The sequence below is a fragment of the Porites lutea genome, chromosome 3, assembly GCF_958299795.1.
Source record: "Porites lutea chromosome 3, jaPorLute2.1, whole genome shotgun sequence".
NCBI classification, from domain to species: domain Eukaryota; kingdom Metazoa; phylum Cnidaria; class Anthozoa; order Scleractinia; family Poritidae; genus Porites; species Porites lutea.
The window spans coordinates 48884936-48902915 of NC_133203.1; the positions used below are offsets into that span (position 1 = coordinate 48884936).

Sequence of the window (17980 nt, forward strand, 5' to 3'; positions counted from 1 at the left end):
GTCTACCGGAAATTAGCATCCCATAAAACTTTGCGCGCGTTTACTACTTCCACCGTGAAAGGAGAGTCAAAATGTCGGAGGAAAACAAGGTAATTTTCAATTACTTTGGTCACTAGAGACGTATTTTTACCATTTTGGGATTTTCTTGTCTCATTTTAAGATTGTCGACATTGATATTCTTTTCAGGAGGTGAAACCCGAATCGGAGCACATCAACTTAAAGGTTATGGCCCAGGTATAACACATTTGATCGTTTGCATTTATGTCATTCATGCCCATTTCATGGAAAGCGCCTATTTTATGTCGTGTACGAAAACAAAATTTTAAGCAGTTATTCCTCTGTGTTTAGCGGACGATTTATTCTTTAACTTTCAATAATCATTCCTTCGATTTTCGCTTAAAAAGAAGGATATCAAATTCAAGGTTCGACAACAGATCGAATCGCGAAGGGTTCTTAACTATCACTTCGGTTGGCTCAGTGAAGTGGTTCCTCTTTCGAAATCCTCCCATCTCGTAGAATCAGCCTATTGTCTTGCAGCTCTCTATAATTTTGGCTGATTCGTGTCGCTAAGGTATGCATTTTACAACCATGTTTTGTTGACTTTCGTGCTAGGAAATGGCGGGAAACATTTCCACGTGCTCTATGTAGCTGCATCGTAAACCCGACAATTTTGCTTATGGCTCGTACGCAATGCAAGCTCATATTTAAAACGGATTTGAACTGTCATTGATTGCCGATGTCTTTTTTATCGACAGGACAACACAGAAGTACATTTCAAGATTAAGAAAACGACACAACTAAGAAAACTAAAACAAGCCTTTTGTGATCGCCAGGTAACGCGATGCTTAGTTTAGTGTTGAAGCATAAACTGATGTTGTTCACGATGTTTTTCACGCAATTGTCACATGATAGCAGAGCAGGTTTTACTCTTAAGTCTTGCCTTGTGTTTCCAGAGGTTAAGCGAAAAATTTAGGTTGCTGTTTTTGACTTTGAATACATCGTGTATTCCATGGGGTGCTGACCAAAAATAACGAACTGGTCAAAGGTTAGAGTTTATCCATTTTATACAGGGTAGATGCCTTATATTCACGGCTAAATTTCTGTCTTTTTGTTAAGAATCATGATGTAGAGAAAACACCGTAATGATCATCGTTTTCCTGGCCCCAGATGGTCAAACATTGGATAGAGTTATACATGTTTCGGACAACTTGAGCCTTCCGGTAGTCTAAGGTTGTTTACCATTTACCACAAATTCCGGGAAATTCCTGTTGGAATGTAAATGGTTTTTGGTTCATCCCACTGGAAAATCCCCGGGACAAACAAAAATTCTGAAAAGGTAGTCCTGTTTTCCTTAGGACATTCTGAATGGAAATTTTTTTACCATTTACAAGTTTCTTGAGTTTCATACTAATTTCATGTTGTAACTAGAATCCAGTCTAGCGCGGCGCGACAATTGGGAAATTTTAGGCAAATGGTAAACGACATGTACTGTTCTTACTGACAGAAAATTCCCAACCAAAATTTCCCTTTTTTTTTTAAAGTGGTAAATAACCTTATTGCAAAGGCCTAGGCAAGTCTGTTGTAACTACATTAGTAAACTAAGGCAAGCATGCAACTGCCCAGGACAAACAAAGTGGATAGAAATAACTCAAGATTTTTCAAGCAGTTCCTGTTTTTTTCCTCTGCATTTATTTTAAAGGGTGTTGCACTCAACTCGCTTCGATTCCTCTTTGATGGACAAAGAATTAATGACGACCAGACGCCGAAAGATGTAAGTTTCTATTTACACGTAGTCAATTTGATGTTTTGGTAGCCCCCTTACACTTCATCTTAAGTGTAGTGTGACTGTGTTCCTTCCAAACACTTTACAGGGCACTCTCTTGAACCACGAACACTTCAACATTTTGTCTGGAATTTCTGGTGATAAACCAATCAGCTTTCCTCATAAAAACCAAAAGAATCAAAATTTTTTAGGCAGCAACCAATCTATGAGGTTGCGCTGAGACATGTTTCAACTTTTCATGCATGTAAGTCATCTTCTAGGATTAAAATAAATGCATGAGCCTCATTATGAGGTGAATCTGTGATTGGACTATGTAAAAAAAGCAAAAATTTGTTATTCCTGTTAAGTGACTGTCCAAACTGCAATAGATTTGGGAGCAGAAAAAAGTTGTACATTGTGACGAGTGAAATAGAAGTCATAGCGTAAAACACTACCATAAGCCTTATCCAACCAAGACTATTTCTTATCATTGGCTTGATTAAAAAATCACTTTTATTCATGAAAAAAAAGACCAAACAAAACAACCAAGAGTACAAAAACAGAGAACCAAAATGTTTTGCAAAGAGGTGAGGCTTATAGGTGAGTTTTACAGTGTAAAACAGATGTTGAGGTTTGGGCACTTCCGGTCACGAAGTTAAAAATAATTATGTTCACTTTTATCAGTTAAGTGAAAAATCTGTCGTTTTTGCCTTTTAGCTTGAAATGGAAGATGATGATGTTATTGAAGTCTATCAAGAGCAGACAGGAGGCCAATGAATTTTACAGCGACATCCCAACATTAACTCTGCCTGTTACGTTCTCCTTCCTTAGAAGTACAAATACCACCAAAGTTCCTGTTGTGTTCAGATTCTAGATTCAATATACCATATGCAGCAATTCATTGATTTTAGAATGAAGTCTTTGCAGAAAACAGGGCATTTTTAGTTAGTTATTATTGCTACTAAAGTAATGTATAAAGGATTTAGTGGATTTTGTGCGTAATTTTTTGCCTTATCTTTTGTTCAGTCAGTTGATTTTTCTTGCATTAATTCGTCTGTAAAGGAAACATTGCTTGTAAAGTCCAGCTTAGACATTAAAAGTGTACTTTTAGTGAAGGGTTTCATTTCTTATTCTTGATGAACATTATGAATTGAACCTTCAAGGTTTGCCAACAGGCTGGGTAAACAAACCTCTACTGTTAACATTTGTTTTGTTTTTTTTCTTTTCTTAAGAAAACATAGATCACTTAGAACTTTTGTTGTTTGCAAATAAGAGGATTTATACAAATTTGGGCACGTGATAAAGCTAAAGGCACCCACCCTTCTCATGTTAGTAGCCTACCACACCATAATAGACTCTTGCTAACATGATGACAACAATTGTCAATTAATATTTTTGTTATTATATACATCTTGTCAGTAGTAACTGATGCAGAACAGCAACATTCAAGATTCAAAGGGTGTTCAAGGCTCTATTTGATTGACCTTATATACAGAAAAATTTAAAATATTCATTCAATTCACATACTATTCCTACCCAGATTCCTACCCTGGAATAACAGGAATTTAAATTATTTTGGAAAGGTTCTACACCAGTGAGCAGAAGCCTTGTTTAAAAAAAAAAAAAGAACAGAATAATGGCATTTTCCTCAAGACAACAAAGAATGGTGGGTGTCATCAGAGACAAATGGCACTTTAACAGAATAGCACTCCATATTAAAAGGCTTCATATTAAATTAGGGATATATAACATAAAGAAAAGCACAGGTGGGCCCGTACGCCTATGAATAAAAACCAATTCTTCCGTAGCTTACTTGCACATTTTAAGTATTTTGCAAACAAACTGTCATGTACAGTACATGTGTATGACAATAAATTTCCCCCATCAAACCTTGTGTCATTCCTTTTATAAAAAGAAAAATATTCTTGTGCCAATAATGCAACATTGGTTGTAGACCCTGTACATGCAAAAAAAACTACACAAATTTGTCTTTGTTTTTGTTTATTCGTTTTGAATTGTTTTGTTTGTTTTTCAATTTATACATGTCCGGTCTAATAATCCAGATTGTATTCCTATTTAAGTTTAAGGTCAATTGAATGCACCCTAGAATATTTCGTCTATTTTTTATAACCATATTATTAGTCTCTGGTTGCATTTTCCCTTATTCTCTTGTGTATAAACAGAAGTTATTGCATGTGTCAGTGAAAACTCCTCTCTTAATGCAGTGTTGTCCAGAAGCTCTGGTGAATGGCTTAAGTCGCCTTTTAGTGGACACAGAGGCAGCAGTTACCCATAGAAAATATTTTTTTAAGTGGAACAATAATATCATTCGATGCAAATTCTTCTTCCTTTTCATTGGTGGAGAGCCCACCATGTGACCAGCAAATAACTGTCTACAAAATAATGGTCTGCTCACGCACAATATCATCCAACTGTGTTTGGCTGCAAATTAATAATATTCTGCTGATGCGTAAATGAAACCACACTTTTCACCTTCTTGCGATTGCTATTGTATGAAAATAGCAAAATGGCAGATGCTCATTAAAAAACAAACTTGGTTACCAAATGGTGAATCAATAATTTATTGAACTTGCTTATCACAAAACCTCATCCAATAATAATTATTGTAATTATTCCAGGGTATTTCATTTCATCCTTATTGTTTGGTTGATGCAAATGTGGTTAAATAAAGGACTCATCCTTATGGCTTAAGGCAAAAATGTCTTTCCCTGGTTGCTTCTGGTCCTCCTCCTCTTGGTCACTGAAAATGCACTTTACAGAAACCCCAATATAAAGATTTTCCCAGGGGAGGCCCTTGGACTACTCTAACAAAAAGAGGGGAGCCCTTTCCCATACCTACCCCTGTAGACATTTCCCCATGTAAAAGATGTGACCTTAGCTTTAAAAAACCTGGTAACACCAGAAAAAGGTTCCCTTTAAATTTCCTGAAAATAATTACCCATAAATCCACCGAACAACACAGGAAATTGTGAGGGAGACTGAAATTATTAAAATTTTAATTGAGGGACTGCACCGCTAGGAGAGGCATTGTTAAACCAAAGAAACTTATTTACAACAGTGGTGTTTATTCTGAAAAAAATGAAAGGTAACTTGAAAAAGTGCACTAAATAATATTGTTTGTCTTTGAAGCCGTATCTTTCAGTTAATTTAACATAACACAGCTTCCCACAGCACTTTCACAACAGCGAATTGATGGCCACTGTCAGGTAGTCTACTTGAACATGGTCTAAAATACTGTTAAACTCAAATGACAGGTTGTATATACACATAGAGTTTTACATGAAAATCTCAGCATAATACAATATCTTGTTTGCATAAAATCCTTTTTTTTAAGGAAAAAAATCAGAAATTAAAATAAACTGTGTTCGTTCTCCTGTTCTTCCTCAAGAAAAACCTTTTTATGAGGTCAGAGAAGACATTTTTACACAGTCTGAAATTAAAATACATATTTTTTCTCCCTATTAGTTTTCCTTTAAAACAACTATCTCATGAACTGACAAAATGCTGTGAAAACCATTTCCATGAATTTTGCTGTTTGGTTAAGAATCCCAAGAAAAAATTGGTTCCTGAAAAAAAAAAATGAAATCTGTGTCACAACAAAAACAAAGTACACCAAAAATAGTTCCTAGTTTTGGACCAAATGAGAAGCTGGCAACTGTTAAAAATGTCTTTATTCATATTTTTGTACGCAGTGATACTGCAAACATATTATTTATTGAAAGAAAAATATTGGCAAGGCAGGGCTCAAACTAATTTTGAATTGTGGCCAGTCATGTTGACCGGCCAAACAAGTTATAGCTTGGCCAAGGCTCATTTCTGAACTGGTCAAAATGTTGAAAAATAGCAATAAAATTTAATTATAAAACATTAATTATTGCCAATCACAAAGCCACAGAATGAGATTATCAGATGGCATCTCATTGGCATTCTCCAAATTTATACCTGCAAGCAACTAAAACATTTCATGACTAAATTGTTTTTATAATTATTAAATTTACAGAATTATTGAGTAAATTTATAGCCCCAATGCAAAAATGGCTGCTAGATTAACATTCTTTTGTTTGAATTTAAATCAGCCTAACTAGTCTCGTTCTCCAGTACAAAATTCAAAAGAATACATTATCTCAAGTGAGGCTAGTTAGGCTAATTTTAATTTAAACAAAAGAATATTAATCCAGCAGCTATTTTTGCATTGGGTGTATTTTTCCTGGTATTTATTTGAAAGCCACATGCCTGACTGGTCAAAATGACTGGCCAACTGCAGTGTTCTCCCTAAATTTTAGCTCAGCAGGTTGGGGATCATTAAGAGCCAGTAAGGCAAAAAATATGCACCACAGAGGTGAACTTTCCCAGGGGGAGGGGGGTAGTTGAGTGCAGGACATGACCCTTCCCTTAATGGGAAATTTAGGGGCCAAAGGTACCTCTTTAATTTTTGCAAACCTTCAGGCCCTTGCCGGCGGTAACAAGTGTTGCTTTAGGCAGTAAATTTTACCTGTTACCGTCTTATAAGGAGAACACTGCAACTGGAAGTTAAGTATACAAAAGTCCAAAACTCCGAGCAAAAATTAAGAAAATGAAACTACCTACCAGCAAGTTTACAAATCTCTCTTGAGGAAATCATAAAATTCCAAAAATAAGCCCCTCCATGTATAAGCCTCCCAAACTCATAACACAAAAAACCCTCAGTTAAATCACCCCTCTAAATATAATCCCCCTGGGGGGTTGTACTTGGAAATGGCCCTCAAATACAAAGTAAAACAAAGCAAAAACAGTTCCTTCCAACTATAAGGTTAGCCCAATCGATTTTCAAACGCAAATTTCCCTCCGTAGTTAAGCCCCTCCAAATATAAGCCCCTCCAAAAAAAAAAACCTAAAAAAGGGCCTTTGAAAATTATAAAACCGGGGGCTTATTTTCAGAATGTAACTTCAGGGTTCATACCCTTTTTTGAACAAATAATTCAAGGACTTTCAAGGGAACATTTCCCATTTTTCAAGGACTCAGTACGGTGCAAAAAAGAGCCTCCGCGAGTCTATGTCTTTTTTAGTTCTTCAACGACATGAGCAATTTTAATATCCTGAACGTCTTTCTGTGTTTGCTGGGTTGAATAAAGTTAGCACCGAAATTCAAGGACTTTCCAGCACCTACTGCAAATTTCAAGGACTTTCAAGGCCTTGATTTTTATTTTAAAATTCAAGGACTTTCAAGGTGAATGCCCACCCTGTAACTTTTCTCTTATGCAACCTGTCAATTCACGAGGCTGATGAAGTTCAGAGATTTGGACGAAATATTTGTTTCGTTTTCTTAAATTTTGCTCTGAGTTTTGGGATTTTCTTTACTAAAATTAATGTGTTTGCTACCCTGTGAGCAGAGGCCCTAAGAGCTCACCCTTTCTAGAAATATCCTTTCCTTTTTCCACGAGTTTTTCCACGACCTCTTCCAGGCTTTACTTTTCCTTTTCTTTCAATAAGTTCTCTTTTATCCAGACTAAACCAAGGAACTTCAAATTCCCTACAAGTGAAAAGACAAGTCACTCACAACACTTGGCTGCCATTGTTCAAGTTGAAGGGCAAGTTCAGACACTACATGTACAATTCCCCTGACTAAACCCTAATGCCTTAATTAAGGAAATTAGAACACAAAACTTAGTTTTGAAGTAAATTTGCCGCAGTACAAGAGACCATACAGATATTCAAACAGGATTTCCCCTGGCTACTATGAACTTGATCCCCGGCTACTACTGCTATAGGAAAATAGAAGAAAAATAGAAGCAAAAGATTTCCCTAGCTGATTGATTGAACCCCACTTCTTGTCGTAATTACCCAGCAACTTGAAATCTTAGTGATAGCCCTGTTCAAATCTAATATTTTGGGTGCCAGCCCAGTAAATCCATGGTTTATGCATTAACCAAGGTTTATATATCAAATTTAGGGACACAACAAAATGACAAAAAAGAAAGAAAGAATAAACTAGCAGTAATCATGGATAAGTAAGTGTGCTAATTGAATTTTTGTCATTAAGATTGCTGATAACTGTCAAAAAAGTGGAGGACTTTGCACAAATTTGCAGTAGATTATGTGGAGGCAGTCTGTCTACACATGTACCTAGCAGTCGTATTTTATCAAAGACTTGAGCGGTCAAATTGTCATGGATTTACAAGAGAGTATTTTCTGAACTAACCATAGCTGAGAGAAAGTGTTAAGCTTATGCTTTCAGCTTTATCCACGTAAGTCAATGCAAGCGCACTCATACACCAACTTACATACAAGTGTACATATTGAGAAGCAAATCAAACATAATATAAGAAGTTACTTTGCTCTGTGGCATTCTATAGAACTTACCTACTGTGGAAAAGTGGGACAGGAAATCCAAAAGCAACAACAGGAACAGTATCAGATACCTCCACTGCCATCACTGCAACACAAGTAAATACCTGTGTTAGCACATGCTGTAAAATCTCCAGCAACAACAACTTATTATAGCATGAATTAGAAAAGTAGAAAATTATTATATACCCATAAGTAGTAATAGCTAATCGAGGCGGGTAGTTAGAACAAGATATATAGTACCATTAATACATGAACAGTTTTAGCGATACCAAAAGTGAAAAACTGAGCCAACTTTCATGCGTCCAATGTCCTTGAATGCATGCACTAACAAACCAAAAATAACGTTCCTGATCAAACAAAGTTATTTGACAAGGACACTTATCCAATAACTAACTTAATCTTAGCATACCTTCTTCCGGACATGGAAGAAAAGACTCAACACTCTTTTCACAGTCGCTTTTACATCCAGTTCTTTTCCCCTTCAATCTTGCTTCCTCACGATCTCTGCTTTTCTTTTCGAGATTTTGATGAGCTTGAATTGCCCGCATATGTTGAATGTCCCACCTAAAATGGAAAAGTAAATAAATCCTTACCAACTATATTGGCCATTAAACACTGCAAATAATTTCATCAATATCAGCCTCACTCCCGGCCCAGTTATTCAACAAGTTTGGATGTAACATCACCCATCAAGTTTGTTCAAAGGCAGAATTCACCTAGCACCCCTGGCATGCAATGGAAATCCAAAATGGCAGTGCTGTTTGACTTACCATTCTGTAAGGAAGAAAAATGGCCCCTCAATTTACTAATACTACAGTCAAACACCCTACATATTTTATTATCTTGACCAAACAAAAATCGTTGATTTTTGTGAAGAACCTGTGGCTTTTGCCATTTTTGCCAAGTCTTGGGCTTACATGTTTGGTTCCAAGCTTCCTCTACTCACTTGCATAGTGACAAGTCTGCATCAAGACAGTGGAAGCTCTCCAACCGACACTCTCGTAAGTGGAAAGCTCTACTAATGGCCACCTTCACAAACCAAGGTTTTTCTCAACTCCCATACAAACTCTGTATTTTTACATTCCCGTAAGTGGACAGTCCCAGTTATGGACACCTTTTTCATAGTATAAAATAATTTCCAATTAACACAAAGTGTTACCTTTTTCTTCTTTTCTCTTCAAGTTCTTGTTTCATGTGCCGCTTCACAAACACTTCATCATCAACAACCTGTTAACCAGAAAACATTGAAGATACAGGTAACTCAACTTAATTCCATTCTAGTATTAAAAAGTGACCCCCACAGAAAGGTTTCCTGTTATGCCCAACTGTGGCAATTATGTTAGAAGAGAAGTTGTTAATACCTTGCAAATGTGACATACCTGTTGAGGGGCTAGTAAGAAACTATTGGAGTTGTGCAATAAAATAATATTTATTCTGAATTACTTATTTTTGATCAAGGAGATCAAAAGAAAACAAATTGGGCATTTTTTAAGCTGCAAAATAACCCTCAGAAGAAGGAATTTGGAAGAGAGCATTCACAACGAAAACCACTGACCACAACTACTACATGTGTCAGACGTAGAGTGTCAAATTGATCACTTTGCTTGCTTTTCAGCATACTTTTTGTCTTTTCCAAAAGAAAATACATTTCAAAATCTTGAAGAAAACTTATGAACTATAAACTGGAAAACAGAATTCCCTCACTTTTCACTGACTTTGACAATATCAAAGATTTTCCCTGACACTTAAAAAATTCCCTGACTTTTCCTTGACCGTGGCAACCCTGGCCTGTTTGAAGTTCAATATGTAACCCTTTCGAGGCTATGCCCTGGCAGCGCCCAGTGGCCCCTAACTCCTGCTCCTGGGTGACCACAAAATCTTAGCTTTTTCATAGAAATCTTTCACTGGGCACCCTGGATTTCACAGGTTCAGAGCGCTGGGCTTACAGATAGCTGGCTGCCCACTATTTCACCAGCTGAAATAGAGCTTACCACCAGCTCTAACTGCAAACGAAAACAAAGGCATATGGAAATTTAAAAGATGCAGTTGAGTAAAAAAGCCAGCTTGCCTAATACAAAAGCCTGCTTATCGTTTCCTTAGCTACATCCCTGTGAGCCCCTTTCTATTTTTCTCTTAGCACAGCCTTGCTTATCATACCTCTACATTCTCATGGCAGGTCGCTGCAGCTGATGTTTTTATTGACTTTGGTTTGACTGTCACAGACGGGGCAATTTCATTGATCTGCCAAGTTGGCACTGAAATATGAGGTTGAAAGGGATTCAATAATTATTTGTTTGAATCACAGTTTGATTTAGAATGTTCTCAATCAATTTTAATTTCAGGTGTTTATTATAACTATAAATAAATATTATGGTGGATCATTGGTCAGTATCTCTGTTAAGCAAACTTGTGTTGTTTGAAAAACGTAGATGCAAAAGGTCACCAAACAGTATCAGGCTTAAAATGTTAACTTAAACAAGCATACTTTTGTTAACAAAATAATCTGATAATGTTTTTCTGGTACATAGCCATGCTTAGATGCCAAAATTGATGGTAAAATTTTTTACACCAAGCGGGGTCAATAAATGCTAGCATGTTTAACATGCACGAACTATTTTGAATGCTTCAGAGTTACTTAAAATCATCACAAAATTGGCTCAAAATAGCTCGAAAATTGAAGTAGGTTTGAGTGTAGTAACTGACTGTATAAATAAGGGACTGCTATTCCCCTACTTCTAGGGGGTGGGGATTTGGGGGCAGGCTCCCCCACAAAAGTTTGAAATTTTGAAATTTTAAAATGTGATTTGCAGCACAACTAGACACGTTTTCCATTCAAGACTAGAAACTGTAGCCTTTTTTTTTATTCAGGTTTCAATTTATCAGCCATACAATCAACTACGATCCTTCAAGCAATGAACAAATGACTAGAATTAAATTCCATACATTTTTTGACCTTCTGTGCATATTGAGACCCCTAAACAACATATGAAAGTACAGGATACAAGAGTATAAAGTTTTTACTTAATTTAATGGATGGTTTTTAGGATTTTTGGATTTAAGCAACTTAGCAACTGCTACAGCATAAACTACATCACCTTGTACATGACTTTGGCTCTTCTCGGCAACGGACTTTACAGGAATCTTCTTGGAAAGTTCAACTGAGCCATTGTGAAGATAAAGCATCTCAGTTCTCAAATGAGTATCATAGCTAATGTCTTCACACATGTGTGATGTCATGGTTACAGATGCAGTGGCTGGAACTCGCTTGGCTCGCACCATTTGCTCCACAGATAGACGGCGACTGTCACATTTGAAAACAAAGCAGATATTATTATTAATATTATTATAGAACAATATTATTTAACATGCAAATCCTTATGCAAATACCATTTACTGCTGTACTGAATTAAATCCAAAGCAGATATTGTATTTTTTCTATACCCTACCTGGATGATTAAAAAAATTATAATGGTCAAATACCTATGTATTATTTTACACTAGCTTATGCTTTTCTTTGAAGTGTGGAAAAATTTTCCATACCTTAAAATAGCTAAGACATTTTAAGTGAGCACTTATCTGCTGTCCCCCACCTGACCCCTCCTCACACTGCACTGTGCTGCTCAAGTTTCATAAAATTAAGAAACGTTTTGTAGGCTATCTTTACCTTTTAGGAGTTGCTGGTTTTAATTGTCTTTCTTCAAGGAGGTCATCATAGCCTTCACTTGCATCCCTTCTTTTCTTTACAGCCATTCTTCTCTCCAATCGGTGCATCCGAGATTCCAACTACATCAAACACGGAGAGAATTAACATACACTGAACTGGGGCAATTTGGGGTTATGCTGACATTTTCAAACTATTACAAAGTCAAAGCAGGATAAGTGTTCCCTTTGCTACTGTTTTTTTGAAAAACGACACTTTCCACTTGTCAACCTCAGAATTTTGTTTTTTCTTCCTTTTTTCAACAAGTCAAGTGAGGGCGAGTTCCTAAGTTCAAACCCAAACAAACTGTTACATGTACGCTATTTGGCTGCCAGTGATAAGTGCAACAGACCTGACTTCTTAGAAAACATGATGGTCAAACTGAGGTCAGTGTACGTGCAGTGATTGGTGGATTTCGATCCTTGGCCTTAATCAGTTTTTTTGCATTTGCGGTCTGTCTATTCTAGCTGTTATTTTGATTAAAGGCAATGAAAACGCAAACATAAACGGTATGAAAAGGGAAGCAAATATGATTGAACACAACAGACAAGAATAAAGAACAGGTAGATTTTGTTCATAAACCAAATCAACACTAAATTTATTATTGAATCAAGGTCCAATTTGACTATAGGAATATTCACTTTATGAATCGATGGATTATTGAATCAACAAACCGAATCATTTTTCCCTTCACGAATTTATTAGTCCACTAGCAACAGGAACGCTTGACATGCTTTGACTGTAATGAAAAACTGAGAATAGATGCCATGTCAAATTACACAAAAACAGTGACATTTATTGGAGATCTTTTTAATCTATTGGAAATAGCAAAAACAGAGAGAAAAAGAAAAAAGTAGGGTCTCCAAGGCCTAGTTCAGATGTTGCATTGTGTCAAATCTGATACAAGTAAATCACAAAACTTTATTTTACATGAAAGTCGCTAATTTACAAGTACAGACTACCTGTAAATAGCAAAGCTATTTGAAGCAGGTAGTATGGAGCAAGAACCATGGATTTTCTTCATTAGGGATAAATACGGAGTAGATTTTCTATCCATCAGAAGAAAATGTAATCAACACTTATTTCTTTAAAAATAACAGTAGAACTAACAGAGAATATCAGTGGGAGGGGGGTACTGAAAGGAAGTTTGGGTGGGGGTGCGCCACCAAAGCTTTCAAGCCCTACCCTGCTTAAGACAAGTCAAAATCTGTCTATTTTACCACATTCGTTAAGACAAAAGACCTGCTTTATATAGCTCAAATTTAACATTTTCTTATTTCTTTGATTTGGAGTCAAGGAGCTTTTCACTGTTCAAGGCATCTAGTCCAGAAAGATACCCCGTTCAAGACACTTAATAGTGACATTGTATACCTTGTTTAAGAGTAAAGACCTTGAAAACCGTACACTGTTTGGTGACACATACCTGTCTAGGCCTAAAAGGGAGTACCCCGCCCCCTCATTCCAGAGGCATATTAAGACTGATCACAAGATACAAACACTGATTGATGTTAGTGTAAGAAATAGTTTAAGAATGTTTGTTTTGCTTTTTCTACTCCTTGTTTATACTGTTACTGTTGCTTTTGTTTGTGTTTTTTGTTTTTCATTATCAACAAGGAAAACAAAAATGACAAATGATTTTGCCTTTATCTGACTGCCCTAATTTCTACAGGCGATGCACTTGATTATAGTGGCTTTTAACAAGAATCCTTAAGGGAGACTAAAATCCTTCACTGATCCTTTGAATTTGCTGGTATAATGTACTAAAGAGGGACAAGTCAGGCTTAAATCTAACCATTGATAACACATTTTTCTTTCTTTTTGAGAAGAGAGGGGAGAAAAAGAACATCAAACCTAATCTTCAACCAATAAAACAGAACTGTTCCCAATGCATTGTGTCTGGACCAATCAGAAAGAGATCCACATTACACATGATCTGGTTGATAAATGTATCATAGCCTCCTTCCCACAACAGACATAAAAGAGATATAGGGAGAGCATGCATGATCCCAGGCTAACTTAAATCTGACATTAGGTTCTAGTGTGAACTCTTCTACAGAGCCCAGTAAGTGCCATGAAAAATTTGTGCTTGATTTTTCCTTTCTTGACTTTTTTCTTGCCTTTAAGTTTTTATCCCAAACTTTTTCTCAACTCTTTTCTCAACTTTTTTTCTCAACTTATTTCTCTACTTTTTTTCTCAAAATTTTCCCGACTTTTTGCTTGATTTTTTTCCCTACTGATCACAAGAGAAAAAGAAGGAGAAAGGAAAAATCAAGTACAAAATTTGTTTGGCACTTACTGGGCTCCATACCCTTCCAATGTATGTTTGTCAGTTTGTAAGCTACAAATTTAAAAGCAACATTCATTAAAAGACACCTCATTTTAAAAGTCCATTTTTTACAGTTACAGGTGGAAACTACATTATTTTGTAAATCATGTCGTCCTTGTGCTAACAGGCATTTTTTAAGCATAATTTCCATAAGAAAAGGAAAGAGGTTTGTATCAAGACAAGGTCAACCTCAGCCTTACGCCTACTCAAAGGCTCACAACTGTAAAATAAAGATCTCTTGTTGACGAAACCGAATCCTATTCACATTTATGGGACTGTCATAACATGCAATTCTTGCCTTGATGGCAAAAATTTATCAAGAACTCACAATATAATTATATGCCATTTGATTATGTACTACTCACTAACCGAGAGTGAGGTCATTACAAGGAAATCTCAGACCGAGACCTTGATTCAGTTCAAAGCTCTGAGCACTTCAAAGAAGTTAAAAAATAGGCAAGGGAAAGTAAATCACTGCCTTGTTATGGCTTTAACTGTTACAAAATCATGGAAAGAATTTGGGGAAGTTTTTAATTTTGGATGAAATGTTGAAAATTGTCTTTTTGTATCCACTTGGATTCTGGTTTTTGGTCTGCAAATGTTTACAAGACTTCTCAAACATAAATACACCCCAAAATAAAGAGAGGGAGTTTAAAATCGCCATTTGGTAAAATACGAATACATTAGAACGTAATTTATGCCATGTGATCAATAATAGGCGCCATGTTTGAATTTTCAAGGGTGCCGCCGCTGACCTCTCAGAATTAAATTAATGCGTCTCTGTCCGAGTGTTTTCATGCAACAGGGAAAATATTACCCTTGAAGAAAGTAAAACTTAAAACTCCCGAAGCCATGAAGATGGCCCTAACCCTTCCCGTACCTGTTCTTTGTCCAATTTAAGCTGATTAATCTCCTTATCTTTTTTCTGTATTTCTTCTTGCTGCTGTTGAATGAGTTCTAAGTGCAGCAGTAAAAGCTGACGTAAGTGAGCTGCTTGGCTCGCGTCGGTTTTGTGGTTGGAATAATCGTTACTGACTTCTGCCTCCGGTAACTTCGATAACGGAATACTGCCGGTTTCTTGAGGCTCTTCCTTCTGTATGTCGATGTTGCTGTTGGTATTTTTCACAGCAGTGGACGATTTCGAGCGCAAGACCCGCGTAAATTGCCGTTCGGATCGGGCGCTCGAGGAGGATGTCGGCGGTTTGTTTCCAACAAAAGGCACGTCAGATTTCACTTGAGTTTGATCCATGTTTCCACCTGAGGGTAAATCCGTAGACATAACCATCTGGTAAATTTTGGCCCACGTTCTCTCGAACACTGCTCTAAAACTGTTACGTCTCATCCGCGATTCCGTTCAATCGCGGCCATGACGGCCGCTTACAGACTTATCCATGTGACATCAACATGGTGAATAACATGAATGTGAGGCGATTTGGGTCTCTCGGGAAATGTTCGTTTCCGGTCGACCTAAAACTGCTTCTCAATTCTCCTCCGAAAAAGAGATAAACGTTTGGTCTTTCGACGCTTTCGATTTCGAAGGCAACAAGCTGACGAAATGGCTGCGAACCTCACTGCTTACGGCATATGAAATCTGTGCAATCGCTTCGGGGTGGGGTGGGGAGACTCGGGCTTTGTGCCTGGGTTGACACATTAAACGTTTTGGCTTGAAAGAAAAAGGGAAGGGAGGCAAGATGTAAAAAGGGACACAACTTTTTTATGCCCAAAACCTTAGTAGAAGGGAAGTTAGATGTTGCATGCTCGTGCTCTGAGCCTAGAGAGAGGTGAAAAAACTGAGGAGGGAGGGGTGAATGGAGGCTCTTATGAACGAGCCAAGGCGAGAAACAAGAAAAAAAGGAGCGAAAAAATGTACACAAAGCGCGAAAACCACAAACGATTAAAATTCACATTAAGAAATTAGGATCCAAGGACGTACAGTAGAATCCGGTTCATACGGTCACCAATGGGCCAAAAAAAATTTGGCTGTATTAACGGGTGACCTTATTAACGAGGGTTTTTAACAAGAAAATGTATGGCCGTTTTGCCAGGCAGCCAAAAAAATGGTGGCTGTAATAACGAGGTGACCGTATTACCGAGGTGGCCGTAAGGCGGGGTTCCACTGTTTTTTTTTTCTTTTTTTTTTTGCGGTAGGTCACGCTATCTGAATTAGCCCGCAGGCGGGATTAAATATGGTCACATCATCAACTGATTTGTCTGCATGTCTTGTTGCGCCTCGAAAGTCCCGAAACTGTGCGGGGGTTTCTGTCCTGGGGGGGTACTCCCCTATATCGCTTATACGGGTATGTGAAATCGCCACTGGAGAGTTTTTTTTAACCTCTGTCCTAAACAGGGTCAGTTCCTGACAGGGTATAAATTTGTGCGGGTCTATCCTAATTATAAACAGGATGAAATTTGCTTGTACTGTAAGTATACAAAGCCACTGACTACGTCAATTTGCTCTATTGCAATTGCCAATAAATGACTCTAAAACAAGAGAGCGCGCATCTTGTCCTTTATCCCAGGTAATAAAATGGAGCCGGTGTTATCCAAAATATAAATAGGACTTTTTGTCTTTAACAGGGTCAGGGTTTCAAACCCTCATCGTCTCACTCATACCCAAATATTGGTCGAGAACCCCTCGGGCCGGGGTCTCCATACGGAATATATTGTTTCTAAGGAATCTACAGGTCCCCCTTCAGGAAAAAATAATAATTTCCCGGGAAAGTTAGTTTGTTACATCTTCCTGAATTTGTATCTGCTTCGCTTTCAAAACTGACAATTTTTTTGCTCTTGTTTCACTCTGCCATAGACTTGCCAACAAGTCGAGCTCAAATTTTTTCACGACCGCGAAGCGCGAGCGGTAGATTTTTTATGTTTTCGGCGGCAGAGCTGGGGACAACTACCGGAACCGGAAATGAGAAGCGACCCATTCCCCTACCCGGGGAATGGACAGTAAATTTTATTTGAAGGTCAGCGGCACAAATGAGCGGAAGTCCACCTATCGCTGACTGTCCCCATCGCTGTCACCATAACTATGCTGTCACCCATCGCTAATTTTTCCGCTTTGTCTTGATTGCAATTTGGTGTCTTTGGTGGGAGTGTATTTGCGAAATAATCGTCGACGACAGTTCTCTTCGGTACACATTTTCATTGAAAGAAAACAAGAACCACTGTACAAAGCAATTTACGCCAATCGTCGTCCACAGAGGAAAGTTATTTTGATTTCAGTCACGTAGAAGACTTGAACTCAAGACAACTGGAAAGGTGAAGGTCTTTCATTTTACAAAACCCGATACGACGCGTTCCGTGCAGCTTAAAGCGCTTGCAAATGCCCTGCACTTAATTCTACGCGGACAGACGAGCAATTTTATAGAAGCAAGAGTTTAAGAGCTGAATGAAAACTATATTAATGTGTCGATCGCTTCAGCTTTGCAGCCAATGTATTATTGCAACCTGCTTTTATAAATGTGTGGTCGCTGGTTTACGTAGTTCAACTTGATAACTTTGATTGGTAATTCAAATCTTTCATCGAGGGATCCTAGGTCACTGACAAAAATCAACTTTCTTCTTTCCATCTTTTACTTAAGACTTAATTTCATCTCAAGTTAATACATTGCATTTGTGGCTTTTATAGAGCTGGAAGGTTTGGAAAATAAAACAATGTTTAAATGATAGGTTTCAATAGGCTCATAGTGATCCCGAACAATAAGAGCTAGGGGTTGCACGAGATGTAATTTGCTGATTTTGGTAACACTTAGAATGCTCAGGATGGAACACCAATGTTTTATTTCCATGGACAAGTAATGGCCAAGTTCACATGACACAAGGCATCTCCCAGAATTGGTAC

The 17980-nt window shown here is 37.5% G+C and overlaps 2 protein-coding genes across 2 annotated transcripts; one reads left to right on the plus strand and one right to left on the minus strand.

Annotated features, from left to right (window-relative positions):
- The first annotated feature begins 14 nt into the window (after positions 1-14).
- On the plus strand, positions 15-2877 carry LOC140929854 (small ubiquitin-related modifier 1-like). Its single transcript, XM_073379553.1, has 5 exons — positions 15-89; positions 187-234; positions 756-833; positions 1700-1771; positions 2480-2877. The coding sequence occupies exons 1-5, from the start codon at positions 72-74 to the stop codon at positions 2537-2539; spliced, it is 276 nt and encodes a 91-aa protein (XP_073235654.1). The 5' UTR covers positions 15-71; the 3' UTR covers positions 2540-2877.
- A 1999-nt stretch (positions 2878-4876) lies between these two features.
- LOC140931322 (uncharacterized) lies at positions 4877-15698 on the minus strand. The gene is made up of 9 exons (XM_073381106.1): positions 15017-15698; positions 11775-11893; positions 11206-11411; positions 10268-10365; positions 9270-9337; positions 8520-8674; positions 8123-8195; positions 7170-7292; positions 4877-5349 (listed from the first exon to the last, which is right to left on the minus strand). The coding sequence occupies exons 1-8, from the start codon at positions 15476-15478 to the stop codon at positions 7175-7177; spliced, it is 1299 nt and encodes a 432-aa protein (XP_073237207.1). The 5' UTR covers positions 15479-15698; the 3' UTR covers positions 4877-5349; positions 7170-7174.
- Between the last annotated feature and the right edge of the window lie 2282 nt (positions 15699-17980).